The sequence below is a fragment of the Tyto alba genome, unplaced genomic scaffold (assembly GCF_018691265.1).
Source record: "Tyto alba isolate M040663 unplaced genomic scaffold, T.alba_DEE_v4.0 Super-Scaffold_2, whole genome shotgun sequence".
In the NCBI taxonomy this organism is placed as follows: Eukaryota; Metazoa; Chordata; class Aves; order Strigiformes; family Tytonidae; genus Tyto; species Tyto alba.
In genome coordinates, this window is record NW_024881282.1 from 34763626 (window position 1) to 34782409 (window position 18784).

General features: G+C 44.9%; 1 protein-coding gene across 8 annotated transcripts in view; it reads left to right on the forward strand.

Moving 5' to 3' along the window:
* The first annotated feature begins 3445 nt into the window (after window positions 1-3445).
* Window positions 3446-18784, forward strand: part of ZC3H7B (zinc finger CCCH-type containing 7B) — a 50393-nt gene continuing 35054 nt past the window's right edge. For 6 of the 8 annotated variants that reach the window (XM_032996763.2, XM_032996765.2, XM_032996764.2 and 3 more), the window contains exons 1-5: window positions 10198-10258; window positions 12173-12206; window positions 12588-12785; window positions 13660-13818; window positions 17219-17299. In XM_032996763.2, the coding sequence (XP_032852654.2) occupies window positions 10206-10258; window positions 12173-12206; window positions 12588-12785; window positions 13660-13818; window positions 17219-17299 (525 nt within the window). In that variant the 5' untranslated portion in view covers window positions 10198-10205. Of the gene's footprint in view, window positions 3783-10197; window positions 10259-12172; window positions 12207-12587; window positions 12786-13659; window positions 13819-17218; window positions 17300-18784 lie in introns of those variants that run through there. The other 2 variants (XM_032996761.2, XM_032996762.2) reach the window with 1 other exon arrangement.

Here is an 18784-nt window from a genome sequence, read left to right on the forward strand (position 1 = left end):
GCGGTCTGGGCCTGGGCCTGGGCAGGGCCCTTCCCCACCCGTGTCCGGCGGCGCGGGTGGGGCCCTGTGACGCTGGCCCTGGTCCCTGGCAGCGGTCACTTCCGCTCCTACCTCTCCAGAGCGCGGGCTGCGAGGCGCGGCAGCCGCGCCTCCGTGTGTGTGATCTGCGGCGTGCGGCGGATCCCCGTTCACTACAGGCCTTCAGGGGAGATGTTGCCTGAGGAGCCCTGAGCTGCTGTGCAGGCCTCCCGGATACCACAGATGAGACACGAGTGCCGTTTCCTGCGAACCCACGTTTAGATAATGCCTCTGCAGATCTCATCTTTGTGCCGATGTGTTACTGTCAAATCTGTCGGCTAAGGAAAGTGTTTCATCCAAGAGTGTGCAGCCATTCCTGCTTAAGGATGCAAAAAACATCGGATTGCTCTACAGCTTCATGTGTACATTGTGATTGACGTTTTCTTCTCGAGTATAGAAATAAAAGTACACCTGATGGGACAGGGTGAGCTCTGCATAAACCTGCTTGGTACTGCAGTGTGTTGGCACATGTCTTCCTAACCCAATCCCTTCTCCTAAATTGCAACCTACAGGCACTGACGTAGGTACCATTTCAGGTGGCAGCTGCAGATACCTGATGAGCTCAGTACTGAGGAGAGCAATAGGCTGGCTTTATTCTGCCATTTGGTCCCAAAACGTTGTAAGAGGCATTTTTCATTCTCTCACAATTGTCTCAAATGTGGTTTTAAGAAACAATATCAAATGCTCGTATGGGCCCAAGGGAAAAAATGTCAGTAACTGGTAACGCTGGGTGACCTGGGAGACTGCATTGAGGTTGAAGGGCATGGTAGACCTTCTTCCTTCTGGGGGAATACAAAAAGCAATTAAGTTTTTTTATGGAGCATGACAGTTTAAAGAATAAAAGCCATAAACTGGTACAGCAACCAGATGGAAAACTTGAGCAAAATTTAACTCATAAGAGGAGATTCTCTTGCAACTGAAGAAAATTAAGCTGGGGCACTGATTAGATTGTGGTTGTATGTGAGAAGCATAAAGCTGCCAGAAAAAAAAAAAAAAAAAAGAGCAGATGAGGGAATAAATTAGTGTGATCTTGAGAAGGAGCTCAGACTTGGAAAATATAAGGAAGGCATTTGGCACTTGTTATTAGTTCCTCACACTCTTTAGCAATAAACACGATCATATCCCATGCATCTGATTCCCTTCTCTGTTGTCCTCCCAACTATTGGCTAATTACCAGCGCCAGAGGGGTGAGAATAGTCTTTAACTGTGGATGGATCTATGTTGGATTGAAGGTGTAGCGTGCCACTGTAGCATAGATCCACAGATTTATTCTCCCTAAAAGAACAGCTTTACAAATCAAAGTAATTTTTACGACTCTGCAACTAGTTCGTAGCAGGGATCGGCAGCGTTTTGATTCTGCTGACTACCTACACATGAGATCTCTATAACTGTGTTTGCAAATTGTGAAAAATTCATGTTAACCACTAAGGAAAGACGTTATTTTATGAGTGGAGAGTATGCTGGATCATACCCTTGCTGGACACCTCTCAGTCTTACAGGCAAAGGAAATTGGCCTGGAGGGGAGTATAACATGCCCTTAAATTCTGAAATGCAGTCTTAAAAATGAATGCTCTTGAATTAAAAAATAGTGCTTATTCCAGTTTAACTCTTTATTGTGTGTAGATTTTGGGTTTGTTCATCTTTCTCCTCAGCTCTTCCTAAGACCTTTTCATCCAGCTGTGATGTCTTGCCTTTCAGAGGTGCTGCAGGGTTGGAGGCATCCTGGGCTCAGTGACTCATTTGATACTTAATGTCTCCGTGACTCTGCCCTCCCAGTATGATCTGGCATGTCAGGTCTCCCTGTGTTTACTTTCCCCCACCAGGCCTGCTCCACCCTTCTTCTGCCCAAAGCCACCCCTCGACAGGGATTGTCATTTAATGTACATTTTGCACAGCAGCTTCTACAGCAGCGGCCCAGCTTGGTTAGACTCTACTCATTGTCATGGTGTCATTGCCTAAAAATAAGAGGTAACAAATCTGCTGAAGAGATAATAAAAATAAACTTTGTCTTATCTATGAATAACAGCAATCTTTGGATCATAAAGAATATCTAAAAAAAGTGCATTGTGATAAAATATTGTGAAGAGTGTAAGACAGTGTTCTCCAGTGTCATATTGTACATTATACAATTCACAGTCTATATTTCATAAATTATCAGTTTATTGTGTTGACAGAGCTGCCAGAAGCCAATCCTACTCAATATAATAAAGTCTTTCCTTTTCTGATCAACATGTTTTAAATATTAAACACGTTTAGTACTCTTCAGATGATACCTTCTACCTGCCTCTGAATCTTGTCAGAGTTGCTTAGCTGCAAAGCAGAAAGTGACGCTTTTTTGGGTCACTGTAAATAGAGAAGTGAGACACTGAGAAGTAAACATGTCACTGATTACATGGGAAAAGAGGTGACAATTTAAACCAGTGTCAGTCTGGAAATTATGATCTCACGGTAGACAAAATCCTTTCAGGAGAGGAAAATCTATCCTACCAGGGAGGCTGGATTGGGAGCCGAGCATAAAACTCATTCAGAGGGTTATTTGAAGTTAATGGTGGTGCAGCTGGGCAGGGATGAATGAACCCCCCGTCTAAGGTGGTCTGTGTATCTGTGTAGCTCTGTCTTCACAACCATTTCCCCCAACAGAATTAACGTGTGCTGCTGGGCCCTGCTTCCCACCAGCAGCTCTGTTCCTGGGGCTCTGCTGGCATGGGCAGCTGTGGAGATTCAGTCAACTTTCTGGAAATATTGAGGGATTTGGGATGAAAACAAGCCAGAAATCTGGTTCCAAAAAAAGAGCCTAGACTCATGTATAGATATATAAATATATATGCATGTGCATATAAATTATAAATAATGCACATATATTCTAGAATACCCAATTGTATATAGTAATATAACAATAATATGTTATGTATATACAGACACTAAGTGTTCCTTTACACCCAAATATTTATGTTTTCAGAAGACTTTATTTACAGGGAATCCCTTCAGTAGCGCAGGGTAGATTAAGTAAGGTCTGGCTGGTATAGATAATTGCTCTGCCATAAGCAATGGCTCTGGCCCCCTTCCAGCAAACATATATGGGTTGGCAAAAGGGTCACTCCTTCACGTATGTGATAATCCCATGGCAGGGGGGGGGTGGGGGGTGGGGGGTATCTGATAATTCAGTTAATTGCTGCGCTTCACATGCATGTAATCACTCTGCAGAGACAGCTTTGCTTTCTTTTGGGTTATATTTTATATATCACCAAAGAAACCAGGAAGAAGGAAAATGTTGCATTAAAATAAGAACCGACCCTCAACTGCTTAAGTGCTTTCATTATATATATATATATATCTTTTTTTTTTTTTTTTTTAAAGCCTAATTCACCTTAAAGAATTTCAAAACCAACCACAAGGGAAAGATCTGTGAATTTTTGTAATGGAAAGCGGTAGCCTCTAGGGCCCAGAGGATATGCAGGGAGGCATTTTCTCTTGCTGGTGCAGCGAGCGAGCGAGACCTGGAAATGAAAGTAAAGAGATCAGGAGGCACATGGAGGGAGCTGCAGGGGCAGCCGATCCAGAAACAGAATGCTGCCTTCTATAATTAAATAGCACTTACTATTATTATTACTTCTAGTAATAATACATTAATAATATCTCTAGTAATATAATACCATTTATCAAGGAAAGTTTATACATAGTGTGGGGGGGAAACCCAAGGAGAGGTGAGTCCTTTATTATTATTTTGGGGGGATTATTTTTGTCTTAAACCAATTCTGTATATGTGTGTGTGTTTGTGCATGTAGAAAGGGGTGGACTTGAGAAACAAGAAAATCTGGATGTTGCTTCATTAGAAAGTAAAGGTTTCAGATAGTAAGTGCATGGATGAAACGTTGTGTAATTGCAAATTGCAAAAAAAAAAAAAAAAAAGATAATATGGGCGAGATTTTGAAGCTAACCCCCTCTTCCGCCAAAAATGTGGGGTTTGCAAAAAAATAATTGTCAGAGGTCCTAATCCCACCCCCTGGAAAAAATGTGGTAGTAGTGTGAAAGTGGATAGCTAGGGGAAAAGCCCCTGGGTTTATGTGAAAAACTTAGTATTAATTGCGTTTGTGCCTGTTTGTAGGTTTGAGAGCTGTGTTCAGGTCTGTATTTAGGCTGCAGTTTCCCCCTCTTGTTTGGTATAAACCCCATAAAGCAGCAGAGAAGCGTTTGTGGAATAGCTTTTCAGATGCGCCTTCCGTAGGGGCTTGTAAAGTTTATCAATTAGAAAGGTTGTGGGATTTTTTTTTTTTTTTTTTTAATTCTTTAACGCTTTAGACAGTTTCCGGTTGGCAGGGGAGGTTTGTTGTTTTTTTGTTTTTTTTTTTTGTTTTTTTTTTTTTTTCAATCTTAAAGCGGACTGCCAGACTCCTGGAGATGTGCGATTTTTATTTAAGCGGATATGGGGTGGGGAAGGAGGAAGAGTATGTTTTGGTTTGTTTTTCTTTTCGCGGGGAAGCCTGGATATCTCCTGCCGCGGGAGACCCCTCCCAGCAGGGCCGGGGTGGCGGGAATGGCGGGGTGCCGGCGCCCGGCCGAGCCGCGGGGGGTGCGCGGCTGGCGCCGCCGGCCCCTCTCCGCCTCGGCCGGCCGGCGTGGCGTTTTTGTCCGCGGCGGCGGCTAGGCAAGGCCGGGGATCGGCGGCCTAGTGCTGGGGGTTGGGAGGAGAAGGCGAGCCGGGGCTTCCGCTCCACCCGTGGGGGGACCAGCCCCCGGTTTTAATTTCTAAAACGGAGAGGGAGAGCTGAGCGGGCACAAAACCAAGAGCAGGTGCCCCGCTGCCCCCTCCTCATGCCCCGGGCGGCGCTGCAGTGCCCCTCGGGCAGGGCCCGGTGGGCCGGGGGCAGGAGGAAGGGTGGCCTGCGGTACATGGGGTGTTACATGTGGATCACAAGGCTGGAGAGAGCAGAAAATGGGGTGATGGGGGGCCGGGGCAGTCTCTCGAGGCTTTGGCCACCACCTTTGTCTCCCTCACGGGGAAACTTATGGTCACTGCTTTTATTTTCATCTGGGGGTAAGGGGGTTGTCTCCACCTCACCCTGCATTCACTGGAGGTGTTGCTGGGTGAAGCTGGCAGCACCCTGATGACAGCCACCCCGGTGGTGCTGTGGGACTCGTGGGGTGCCAGGGTGTGGGAGAGTGGGCAGGGAGGTACCTCAGAGTGCATGGAAGGGAGAGATTGTCAGAGTCGGTGGGCACAGAATGGTGATGGGGACTCTGAAAACTCTCAGATGTGAGAAGCATTCCAACCCGGGGAGTGGGGCATGGCAGGAAGAAGCCATGGGAGTGAGCAGGAGCCCATATTTCTAGCGGGCTGTGCTGCTTGTCCTCTGTTTGACATGAGTCTGGTTACCTGTTCTGCTACACCACTGAGGTGGCCAAACTACAGCCAGTGAAAGACTCCATGCTGCTTACTAGCGCATCCTGGAGCCTTTTGCCTGGAGGAGAGCGCACACAGCCTGGGGCTGAACTCCTGTCTCAGTTCTACAACCTGCCACTTACGTCTTGGTGCACTTATTTCTGGCTGAAATGTTACAGTCAAAGCCTGGAAGTCGGTCAAGTGTGAACTCATTGCCATCCCAGAAATATAGTATGAAAAACTTTGACCAAATTCAGCTCTGGCAGGGTTGGGAATAACACCCAGGGCCTTGATAAGGTAAATTAAGGTCTATCTGTTCATCTTGTAGTGTCACGTAGGGTATATCTACCCAGTTTGTGACTGAGTCACCCTGTTTACTAGCTCATGCTTCCTTATGAAGGCAAGAAAACCATTTTTCCTGTCTGAAGCTTTTTATTTCTGTCTGGCAAATAGTTTGTAACTCATTGACAAACTGTGAATAAAGTCCTCTCTAGATGCTGGACCAGAGGGGATAAACATCTCTGGGCTGAAAGGATAAGAGCTTTGTAGCAGGGATATAAATACTCTGGATTCGAATTCTGCTGGTGATTTGATCAGACAAGTCTGGACAGACAGATTTGGTGGGGGGAGAGGAAAAGGACTCTTAGGCACACTGCTTCATGAAATGTTTTCCGCTGTGTTTCTAAAAATATTTAAAAGACCAAGAAAACAAAAACTAAACAGGCTCTGTGCTTATAATTAATTATGCATCAGCCGTGGTATGGTGTGCAGGAGAACTGAAGTGTTGCATGTATGGGTAGCTTGCTGTGTGTTGGGTTTGCCAGCATAACAAGTGTGCACCTTGGTCCAGTCGAATGAGATACGCTGAAGAGGCTGGAATGACAAAAGGAGACAGAAGCGACTGAGTTTTCCTGGGAGGTGGCAGGAGAGGAGGTGTGAGGAGCAAATGGAGGAGCCTGAATGGTAGCCTTCGTCAGTGGTGGGGCAGGATGGAGAGGGGAGAGGTCTGCCATGCATGGAGGAGGGTGCTGGTCTGGAGTCAGATTGAAAAGGAAAGGTGGTTGTTCCCAAGAGATGTGAAAGAAGTTGTTAGGGCAGCAGCATGTGGCGTGTGTTTTGAGGTGTTGCCATAAGAAGATGAGTCTTACGTGCAAAGTCATGACATAAGCCTAAAGGCGTGATGGAACTTCAGCAGAGGAAGCTGGTCACCCACTTGCAAGGAGAGAGGAATGTGGGGCCGTATCAGGGAGCAACAGTCTGGAAGGTTTATGTCTAAAGAAGGCAGTGGAGGGTCTTGCGTTGGAGAACGTTCATTGTGGTAGATGGGGGTAGGACTACAGAGTGTAAACAGTATGCAGGGCACAGAGGTTTTTTTTTTTTTTTTTAATAAGGGTTTTGTAACAAGGATCAAGACTGTAGCTGGCTGTTGTGGGACTTGCAGAGATGCAGTTGGTTTGTCAGCCATCCACATGAAGCAAGGATGGAGGTACGCATGATGGATATGGTGGCAGTGGTGGTGAGGAGAATAAAAACAGAAGGGGAGCTGTATAATGCGAGAGGAGTTGGATAACTCTAGGAAGGAGACATTCTGGAGCCTTTCTGTGTAGTCCTTTGACTCCACTCCAGCTTTTGGTCATTAGTGTTTGAATGCCCTTCAGTGTGGGCAAGCAACAGTAACCAGTTCTTGTAACACACCAGCATCCTACTGTGTAGGATGTTTTAGCAGGGAGGCCCGGGCTGCCATGAGAACAGGTACTGATCTCTTCTTCAGTCCATGCAGTAGTGTGTTAAAAGCTGAGCTCAGAAGCAGAGGTTGATGTAGGCTGTGCTTATCAGAAGCTTTTCAAGGTGATAATCTGTTTTGAGGATATACACAATTGTGAAGGTGTGCCACAGCATTTTTGGAGTGCAGCCACTGACTTTGTGATGACCAGTCAGTGTTCAACTGTTCTCCCCACTGTTGCCAATAATCTCCTTTTTCATCAGATCCATGGGCTGCTGCTTCACTTCCTTGACTTTTGTTCTCTGTCACATGAGCCATGGTAGGGAGAAGCAAGAGCAGGGCTGCTCCTTCAGGGAGGACAAGCTAGGAGCCAAAGGTGATGACAGCCACCAGCAGTGTCCTAACTAGGGTACAGTCCCACCATATCTGAACAGCACAGACAGAACGAGATGCTGATAGCAGAGGTCCATCAACAGTCCCAAAGAAGATGAGGTGGTGAATTGGGTCCAGGGTCCACCCAGCAAATCCAGCAGTAGGAGATGGTGCCAGAGACAGGACTGGAGACAAGCTGCCTTCGGTGTCGGTCCAAGGTTTGTGCAAGAGATAGGATTGAGGAGAGGTCCATCTACAGTACAGCTCAGATAAGACAGGATGCCTGGACCTGAGCTGAAATGGAGCTCCTGGACCATGGGCAGAGGGTGTGTGGGTGTGGGTCCAAGGTGAAGCTGTTTGGGGCATTTCAAGCCTGTTAGTGCACTTGAGGACCAAACAGCTAGAAATTCCTCCTTCCTCCCTGTGCTTTCCCCCATGAGCCCTTGTGAGACTTTGTGAGAGTCCACTTGACTCTTTTGTCATGTGTGTTGTGTCTCATTCCCCTCCCCAGTTTATCTCTTTAATTTCCTGTGGTGGCTCTTTCCCCACCCTTGTCTCTGATGACCCTTGCTGTTCTGCACTGCTCTGGGATTGCTCTGTCCTCTTTCGTGGCCTTCACTGCTGTCTATGTGGAAATGGTTCTTACTGCTTCTCTTCACCATGTCTGTTTTCTTGTAATTCTGTCTTTACAGAATTTCATACAAGGAGAAATATCAGATGAATTGCCTCTGTCTCTTTTTCTACCCCTCAAGCCTGTGTGTCTGTAGTGTTAGTGATCATATTAACCTCACAGTCTCCTTGTTAAATATCCTTCTTTCTTCCTGATTGCTCATTATGCAAGCTATTTATAAATCATTCCAGGCCTTCTGTTGGTGGTGTACTGAAGTCTACCAGCTCTTCTCTATCACCCCTGTTAAAAGCATTTGTTCTCCATTGGTTCTGTTAAAAGCCTTTGTAGACATGCCGATCATTGCTCACCTTGTCTCTTGGCTTTCCCTTTCTTACTGTGTTGCCCATCCAGTTCCAAATGCAGCTGCTTAAAATCTACCTGCTGCTCAGACCAGATTGCTCTCGTATTTAATGTCTGATGACTTACAAACTGCACAGTGTCACTTTCAAGCTCTTGCTTCCTTCTGTTTCCACTTCTTTCTGGTGTTTCTCTTGCTCCTGTCTCTCCCCCTTTACCCAACTCTTCTTCTTGGTAAAGGGCAGGTATCAATTTTTCTACATTTTGCATGGCAAAACGCACAATCAATAAGGGCTTGCTGAGTTGTCAGGATTAATTTTCATGTACCTTAAAGGTCCCTTCACCCTGTTCAGACTGAATGTGCCATAGATACTGTAAAATATCTTAGAATGATAGGGATGGTCTTGATGTAAAAGGGAGCTGGGCAATAATGCTCTCCAAGATGTTGTAGTGTACAGTTAGAGAAATGGCTTTTGTTTTTCTCATGATCTCTTCAGAGGTGATCACAGGCTGGGAGGACATGGTGTCTTCAGCTCCATCTCATCTCATCCTCATCTCATCATCTCATCTCATCTCATCTCATCTCATCTCAGTACCATCCCTCAAATGCTGATCACTGTTCATGATCACAGCTGGTTGATGGCAAGGTTGGGAAATTCGCTGTCACCAGCAACTCTCTTTTGCTACAAAGTGCCATCTCTTGTCCCCTTTTTTATTCTTCTCTTGTGTGGCAGACCTGTGTACCTTGGGGAGAGGTCAGGGAGTAGCCATTCCAAGATTTGCTTCCCAGCTTCGGGGAATGAAGCTCATGTATCTTAACAGTGTGATTCAAGCCCATTTTAGTTGAGAAAAGGGACATTACTCCAAAATGGCTCCATCATACTACTTATTTGTCTGTGCTTGCATAGATCCAGACTGGATTTGGTCTAATCCAGACAAGTTACTGTGCTCATTTGTGTCCCCAACTAAGTGGGGATAAGACCCTTGAGCCTTCCCTCAGGCACTGCACACCCAAATTTAAAACACTTCAGGATGGGGCCCTGTTCCCTCTTCAAAGGAACCTGATGATTTTCAGCACAAAATTCCCATTGCCTAGATTCATCGCTGCCCTTTTATGTGGACCACAACAAGCAGTTACATCTCCTTCCTTCTCATCTCTTTGTGATTTGCCTCCATACACCTCACATAGATTACTTGTTTTATATGCTGTGCGGTAAGCCAGTTGAAGTCTGGCCCAGATAAACAGTGGTCAGAATTGCTTATCATGGGAGAGTCCCAACACAGATTCTTAAAATGACTGCCAGTGCAGGGGAAATGTTGATTTTTGTTTGGTTTGTTGTTTTGTTCTGTTTTTTTTTTTCCTTTCCTAGAAGGCAGTCATGATAGCAGTTGGTTTCCGTTGCTTTATTTACTGGCAGCCTAAGTAGCGAGCTGAAATTTAAGTAATTCTTCTTTGCCCATGTATCCTAACAGTGGCATGTGAGAAAAACCAGATACTTGATAGTGAGCTGCTTGCAGTTCTGTATCTGCAGTGTGGGTAATTCATGGATTTTAGTGTTCTGGGCATCTGGTCTGGAACATTTTGTTAGTAGTAAATTCAGGCGCACACAAAATACTGTGCCAGCAAGACCTAAAATGACTCATTTTGTGTTGTTTCTTTCTCTTCTTCCTCTGCAGCAACTATAATGGAGAGACAGAAGAGAAAACAAGAAATAGAGAAAGGACTTCAGTTCATCCAGTAAGTGGACAACCTCATTGTTTGTTGTGGCTTTGGAGGTGGTTGTCTTCGTATCGAGAATTGCAGGAACGGAGTTCTTCCTATTCACCTCTTTGGGTCTGCTGCATGGGAAAGAGATATTGACCCTGAGGATTTTCACTGTGCTTCTTTAGGGTGCTTCTTGTCCTGCCAGCTCTCTAAACTTGAAATTCTACATTTTAATTTCCTTGGGTTTTGCCTTCCACTGCAGTTCCAGGATGATCTTTATAGTCAACAAAATGCTAATAGTACTTGGACATTCTACTTCATCTTCAGTGTGAAGATCTCAAAGTGCTCTCTCAGCAAGGTTATCCCACTGTTCTTAGAAAGGGAGATAGTGTCTCTATTTTGTAGGTGAGGAAAGCAAGGTAAATGACTTTCCAGGTACCCCCTATGGTGCCTATAGGAGAAATAGTTGACCTGGGCTCTTTTACAGTTGCCAACCTGGTAGGTGCCTTCGGTCACTCTTCTGTGAATATCATGTGGCCTTCTAGAGCTTGAGGTGGTTATAAGTCCAAGTACTTCCTTATAAAGTAAAATAGTGTTTTTTCGCTCCAAGGTTTGAGTTAACAAAGGCCTCAGACGCAGGTCCAGGTTCCACGGTGAGCAAGGAAGTAGCAAGATGATAATCAGATTGGTTTAGGGTTTTTTTAAGGTCTGCTTTGAGCCCTGCAGTTACTATGGCTGTAATCTGTGCATCTACGTAGGAAAAAAAGCCAAATCTTCCATGTTTTATATTTATATCCTGTGGCATGGCAGTGATTTTTTCCCCACTCTGAGACTATATGTGGCTAATAACCCAGTTTCAGATAAGTAATTGTGAGGTTTATTTTGGTAACATTTGTAAAACATGTAAGATTCCTGGAAAGGAAATAATTTAGAAATACAGGGTGTTGTTCATGCGTGTGGAGTGTATATTGAACTCTGAACCGGGGACACTGTCATTTGTTGGCTTGTTTTGATGTGGAAGATGGGTACTCCAATTTTGTAAGCAGAGTTAATGTTTCTTACAGAGCCATGGCATTTCCTGTAGTTAATTATAAGGAGCAGATGATGATTAGATTAGATGAAATCTAAAAAAAGTTTATTCTCTGACTAATAAGATCATGTATATAGTGTTGCTTTTCAAAGGTGAGGAGGACTATGAAAGCTGCTAAGGATTTCTCTAGAACCTATTCTTCCAGAACAGAAAAAATAAATACATGCAGACCAAGCCTGGATGACTTGGATGGTCCAATTTGAAGAACGGAACCATTCTCCAGAGTCTCAGTGCTGTTGTGGGGGAGGTGTTATCCACATAGGCACTGCCAGTTTTGTGGCAGGGCCTGGCAGCCAAGAGGACTGGAGCTAAATGGCCTCTGGAACCTTCATTGTTTTCTCCCTTCCTTTTGTGGTGTAGGCCTAAAGGCATGCGACTAAGTTAATGAAGAAAGTGATTGCATTTATCACTGTATGTCTTTGGTCTCACAGAGGATTTGAGGAGGTCTTGAAGTGCTGGTCTGGTGCTTCTTATTAGAGCCAGATGCACTTAAAATACGCTTGTATTCTCCATGACAGTCTCTCCTGGGACTTTCTCAAAGATGGGTTTTTTTAGGTGGCTGTCTGAAGGCACGTTACAAAGGATCATGTATGTGCAGAAAACAGCTGAGAATAATATTCCTCTAGTCTCAAATCCCTTTGGGACCTGACCAAATTCTTGACACTGCTGTGGCCATCACTGAGCATTATGTTTCCTAATTGTGTTCTCTTTGTCCCAGCTGCCTTTGAAGTGATAAAATCTTCAGTAAATCACTGAGATCATCAACACAGGACCAGAAAGATGATTTCTTCAACAGACAGAAGCCCTTGTTTGCTTAGATGCCTGTTTCATGAGCATTTTATCTTCTTTTTTTTCAGGTCCACGTTACCCCTAAGCCAAGAAGATTATGAGGTAATGAAGAGTCTGTTTTCTGAAGTTGGGAACCCTCTGGTTAGCAAGATTTGTTCTGTTGCACAGCCATTAGTTAACATACCAAAAGTGGAGAGCATGGGATGGTCTGTCACAGTCTGTCTGTAACTTAAAGTTGTAAGGTTCTGACAGTGTCAACTTTCAGGGAAAGGAGAAGTCGCTTGAGTGTTCAAGAAGAAAGGAGATTTGACTGGATTATTCTCTTCTGTCAAGAGACTGGTGTTTTACAGGAGGGTGGGGAGGCAGGAGAATCTTAGAGGGCAGGAAGTTTGCTAAAACATACAGAAAGGAATGGGAAATTGGGAAATCTCTCCTGTTTCTGAATATCCACTTAAGTCTATTTGCTCTCTCCCTGCTGCCCAGGCCTTTTTGCAGAAGCTGGTGAGAAACCTGTTTGCAGAGGGCAATGATTTGTTTCGAGAGAAGGATTTCAAGCTTTCGCTGGTACAGTATGTAGAAGGGCTAAACGTGGCAGATTACGCAGCCTCTGACGAGGTGACCATCCCGACGGAACTCCTGTGCAAGCTGCATGTCAACCGAGCTGCCTGCTACTTTGCCATGGTGAGTGCCTTCCCAAGTCATCCCCCCAAGGGCCAGGGAGGACATCATGGTTGCAGTGCCATGCAATTGGTAGAGAAGTCAAGAGGGTTTTCAGTTGGTTTTGTCCACTCCCTGTTCCAACACTGGAGGAGATGGTGACACACAGAAAACTCTCATATCTCCCTACTGTCACACTGTGTCTTGCAAGACCAGAGGAAGGGTGTGAAGGAGAGGGTGCCAGGCCTAAGGTATTGACAGTGCAGTTCTGGTCCATGTTGGTGAAGAGTTAGTACAATCCAGTGCCTTCCAGAACTGACTGAGTATTTCTCTGGAATATTGTTTGAATATTGCTCTGGAGGCTCCTGCCTCCTCAAGTGAGGCACTGGAACACAGTGAGAAAGCTTTAGGTCTTGGCAGAACTTTCAGCACACACATAGAAAAGGATTCTGAAATACTCAGGCTCTAAAAGGCTGCGTGCTTCCACTTTCCTAAGGAATCTAACAGCTTTCCTTTATGGGACAACCCCAGAGCAGGTCCATCTTGTTCATAATGAGGTGGAGTCCCACAAAAAAATTAGTAAGCAGTCACATAATTAAAGACTGTCAAATGTAACATGCCCAAGGTAGAGGAGGAGACAAGATAAGGTTGTTCAAGCAGCCTTAATTCTGTCATTCACTGACTCTGAAGTGCTTTGAGTTTTACAAGACTTAACAAAATGTTCTATTACGGTAGGTTTTATGTGTTGTACGCTGGTCTATGTATGAGGTAATGTGTGTATTTCCAACTGCCTTCTTTATTCCTATTTTCTGCTGAGAGATAAGGCGTCTACATTCACACGGAAGGAGAGGTTAGTCTGCTGTGCCTCAGCTGACTCAAGGTGGTCTCTTCCATGCAGGGGTTGTATGAGAAGGCACTGGAAGACAGTGAGAAGGCTTTAAGTCTTGATAAGGAGAACATCCGAGCACTCTTCCGGAAAGCCCGCTCCTTAAATGAACTTGGAAGACACAAGGAAGCATATGAGTGCAATAGCCGATGCTTGCTGTCCCTCCCACATGTAAGTTTTTGACATACAGCTCATCTCGATTTTTGTGGCTCACCACCTTCCTCCTCCGCAACATGCTTAGTGTGAGGCCAGGGGATAGTGGATGAGGAAGCTTGGCTGTTCTTGGGAACATGCTTCTGCCCAGAACTACTGTCTCTCTGACTTGGAGATGTTTGACCTCCCATGTTTTTTTCAGTCCAAGTCACCTTCTATAGATAGTGCCAGCCAGAGACACCACTTAGTGATAGCGGGTTTGGTGGTCTATTTGTGAAGAGCAAGACCCTATCCTAACAAAATGTGAACTAAGACCATGAGATTGTTTTAATTAGCTGATTTTATATGTCTAATGGGAGTGACTAGGAGTATGGGACAAATGGGAGCTGAAACACTGGAAGGAAAATGTATACTTTTCCTGTTTGAGGTAAAATGTCTCATGGTTTACTTACTGATTGCTAAGCAAGCTGATAAAGCTTTTTATTTCTTGAGGGACATGGAAAGGTGTCCTTGACATCACATGTCATAGCTATTTTTATGTTCACGGGTACGTAAATTTTTGCATTCAGATGACTATCTGCATATATTAGGCCATAGATATTTTCCTGACAGTGCTTTTGTTGAGTGTCCTTTTAAGCCATATATTGAACGGGAAACCAGACCGTGATTAGATAAATTCAAGGGATCACTGGTGGTCTTTGCTAAATTTGGTTCTGATCCATCCCAGTAATGTTATAAGAAGAAAAATGCATCTACTTCAGCAGGAGAAGTTAACTTTCCTTTATTAGTAGTGTTACAGAATCAATCTTTGACAGCCTTGTTAGCAGTTAGTTATTCCTTCTGTATAGCTTGTAAATTCTAGTTTCTTTTACTTAGCAGAACAGGCCGAGAAACACATATTAAAGGTATCATGTTAGAGGACTTCGAAAGAACCGTTTTTTAAAGAAACCCTTTTATAAGTAAAACCATCGAATACATGTGTTCATGTAAAGCCATATCTGGCTATATTTCACACTGCAGTCGAGCCACTTAATTGAATTTATTTTTTAATGATATCATAGAATGGTTTGGGTTGGAAAGGACCTTAAAGATCATCTAGTTCCAACCTGACTGCCATGGGCAGGGACACCTTCCACTGGATCAGGTTGCTCAAAGCCCCATCCAACCTGGTTTATGTTTACATATCTCCCATTGTCATCATTACAATCACCGTGGTCTACAAACACTTTATCAGACTTGTCTGTGGCAGGTAAATTCAGCCTTACAAACTCCATATCAAGTGATCTGCATTCCCTATTCTAAACAATTCGATCTTGTAAATTAACATAGCCCATCGCTTTATTACCCGATTAACGGAAATCATAAGCCTTCTCTGTATCAAAGGCAAGTCATGCTATCCATCCTCTCTTGTTTCCATTACATCTCTGGAGCACACGGGTACTTCCAGCTTGCATTGCTGTAACAGGTGAGAACTTTATTGTGGTCAAATAAGAGCATGTATTAAAACTTCCGGTGATGAAGGATCTGCCACTCAGTTGACTCTGTCTAGCAGAGTTGACTTGTTTCTGGGTGCAGATACTCAGTGCTGCTAGTTTACAAAGGTTTCTGGCATAGTGAAGTTGGTGCTTCTCTGGTATGTTTTTTTTGATACAGCATGGGGCTTTTTTAGGGTGTTGGAGGAGAGCATATTGCATGTCCTTTATTGAGCATCCTGTCATTTAGGCAGAGGTAAGCACCTGAGAGTGTCATTTAGCTGAGGGAAGGGAAAGCTAAAGGAAAATGTTGAGGGATGGCAAAGAGCAAATAACTCCTCACCCCCAAACCTCAGGCCTGCTGACAAAAAGGACAATTATTAACTATGTGTTATTGAGAAGTGGAGACAGTCTACAGAGAAATACATTCTTCATCTTGTCCAGGAATCTGATAAGACATCTCAGAGTTACATTGGCATGTGGGGTTGGATAGGGTAAACCTGGTAGATATGAGTATGGGATCAATGAAAAGAAATTACATCAGAGGTCTTTCTGGTGAGTTTTCCACAGGGAGCAAGAGAATGTCAGACTTTGGAAGACATCTGAGGGAGTGTTTGGAAAGGCAGAGTCAGCAAAGGCAAACAGAGCAGTGAAGACTTGTTTGGTGCTAGAAAGATCTGAGAAGTGGAAGAGAGTGAGGACGGAGCAGAGACCATGAGATTTGACCAAGAAGAGGTTTCTGGAGGGTACGGGGACAGTTTCAGAAGAAGGTACGTCCTGAAGGGGTGTCAGAGGAGGAGAGAAGAGGAAATGGACAAGAATGATTTTTGTCTTCACTGAGTTCAGAGAAGATGGTGACAAGACCAGTGTTGAGGGTGTCGGGGAACACGTACAGTCAAAAGTGGCACTCCAAATTGAAGGGAAAAGTTACTGATACTGTGAACTGGAAGAAGCAGAGGCTAGTGAGGGGTTGAGAGGGAAAGAATGAACCTGCAGGGAGAAGGAGGTTGGAAAGACCAGTATAGCAAATAGAGAAGAGAGCAAGCTTCAGGGCTGGAGACAGGGAGGAGACCTTGGGACCTTAAGGAGAAATGTCACAGTAGGTTGGGCAGATATTTTCTTCTTCTTTGAAGAATCTAAAAGTATTCCAATATTTTTGTAAACAAGGAGAGGAAAGCAGAGAAGAAAAGAGTTGCTAGTGATAAATAAGTGAAGAAGGTTGTGGCAGGTTGTTAGTCCAGGCAGAACTGGAGAGGATGGATTGAGGGAGTGGAGCATGGGCCACGGCGGTGTATGAGTGGGTATGGACAGTGAGCAGGGAGGATGGTAAGTGGCACACAGCAGGGAAAGCGGAAGGATTGCTTGACTAATCTGAGGCAGTTTACTCAGAGCCAAAGACTATGAAAATGCCTTGTAGCTAGTAAGTTGGAAACTGAGACTTGGTTTCAGCTTTAAAAACAAAAAACCAAGCAAAACAGGCTAGTGAATACTGTCTGTATATCAAAACTGATTATTAACTGCTGGCAAAAGGGGAAGGCATGCAGGCTTCTTCCCAGATGTGGGGACCCTGTGGAAGCTGTATCAGCCCCCCAGCAGCCAGCCTTGGCAGCCCTTCCAGCCATCTTGCTAGCAGGACTCATGAATCCTGCTTTTGGAGAGCGCATCCTTTCTTGGAAGTGGACATTTGATTCTGATTTTCTGCAGCATTGGAAGAGTGTAAGGGAGAGCTCTTGGTGTAACCTCAGTATCTCAGCAGGACTGAAAGACAAGAGCCCTCAGGTCTGCACGGACTCTCCTAGGGCTGCTCTGGCAGTTGTCCCCCTGCTGCTGTCTCCATGTGAGGCTTCTTGGCGCAGCCCAGTGCAGATAACTGCATTCCTGTTTATTTCATTGTGTGTGCCACAATGGCAAGACTGAAAGTGTCCTGCCAATGGTTTTGTCCCCAGGATGAAAGCGTCACGCAACTGGGACAGGAGCTTGCCCAGAAGCTGGGACTGAGGGTTCGAAAAGCATACAAAAGACCTCAGGTATGACTTCTTTTTTCCTAGAGGCTCTCTTTTGGCTCTTTCAGATTTACTCTTGCAAAAGTAGGTGCTGCTCTGCAGCTGTAGACACACATATACTACCCTCTAACCCCTCTAGCAGGCTGCTGGCTACCCTCCTTGTCCTGACCCTCTGACTCACTTTGCCTTGTTCCATTTCTAACCCCATTGCTGCTCTGTGTCTACTGCCAGGAAGTTTCCTGAGTCCCCAGCTAAGCCAGGCAGAGCCAGGCTGGTGCTGCTGGAGAGGCCTCGGATGCACTGGGAACCTGTGTTTTTTGGAGGAGAGGGACACGTGGCCTGATCTCAAAGGAGATTTTGCATCACAGTCCTTTCCCTGTTAGGGGATGAGAAGGCTGGGGTCCTTTGCTGCTTTGAAGACATGGCTGGTTTTGTAGTGCAGTGGGTCATGAAGGGTTCTTGCCCTTCATGTATCTAGGCATACACCTTCTTTGTGGCTGGGGAAGGGCCTGAACTTGGTGAGAACAACAGGTACACATCTGGTCAGATGCTAGGAAGGAAGGCAGCAAAAAGTGGGTGGTGGGTCCAATTGACACCAGTGGCTGGATCTGTAACCTGGCTCTACAAGAAAGTGCTGCAGTAACTGGAGTACTGTTGACGTTTAAATGTATACCGTGGGGTTGGGCTAGAGGGCGTTAGGCCACTGCCAGCACTCTTGGATAAAGCTGCTGTGGTGATGTGAAATCCCAGGATGCGTTTTCGGGAGTAGGGAACATTAGTTGAGGCTTCTGTTTGCATTTGCATCCTCAGCGCCATGCGCAGTGCTGTGTTAGACAGCCAGCATGTTCCATCTCCAGGGGGGCACCTCTGCAGGTGAAGTGATTGGTGGGAATCCAGTTTGAAGAGAGCTTTTGGGGTAAATTTGGCTGTAGCATCTTAGTCCTTTCCCTGACTGTTCTCACAAGTGATTGGCCTACCCCAAAAAAACCCTTGACATTGTAGCAGCTCTCAACAGTCCAAAATGATTCTGCCTCAAAGAAAGGGAAGTTTTACGCAGAAATACTTTTTGTAGCTGCTCACTGGCCTTGCCACCTTTTTGCTGCTGTCATGTTACTCAGCTGTGATGGGCTTAAACCACCTGTATGTTAGAAAAATAGAAATGAAAAACTCCAAAATGCTTTTTATTATTTGAAATTTAGTGGTCGGTATTTTGATAACACCCTGCTGTCTCTTGTGTTGACTTCCAGCTTTCATTCCAGTCCTGTAATGCCTTCCCGAAGTAGTAATTTCTTAATGAAAAGACAAAAACTTCTGTTCCTCAGGGAAGTTTTTTCCTTCCTGATTGTGTGTTGGACATTGGGTGTTTTGCACTGAGGTGTCCAAAACAAATATATGGCCCTTTCAGTGTTCAGAAAGCTGTACCCTTGTGTCACAGTGGTATACGTTTTGGGGTGGCTTTTATTTAATTAATAATACTGTATTGTAACTCAGCTTTACCCAGTTTATGAG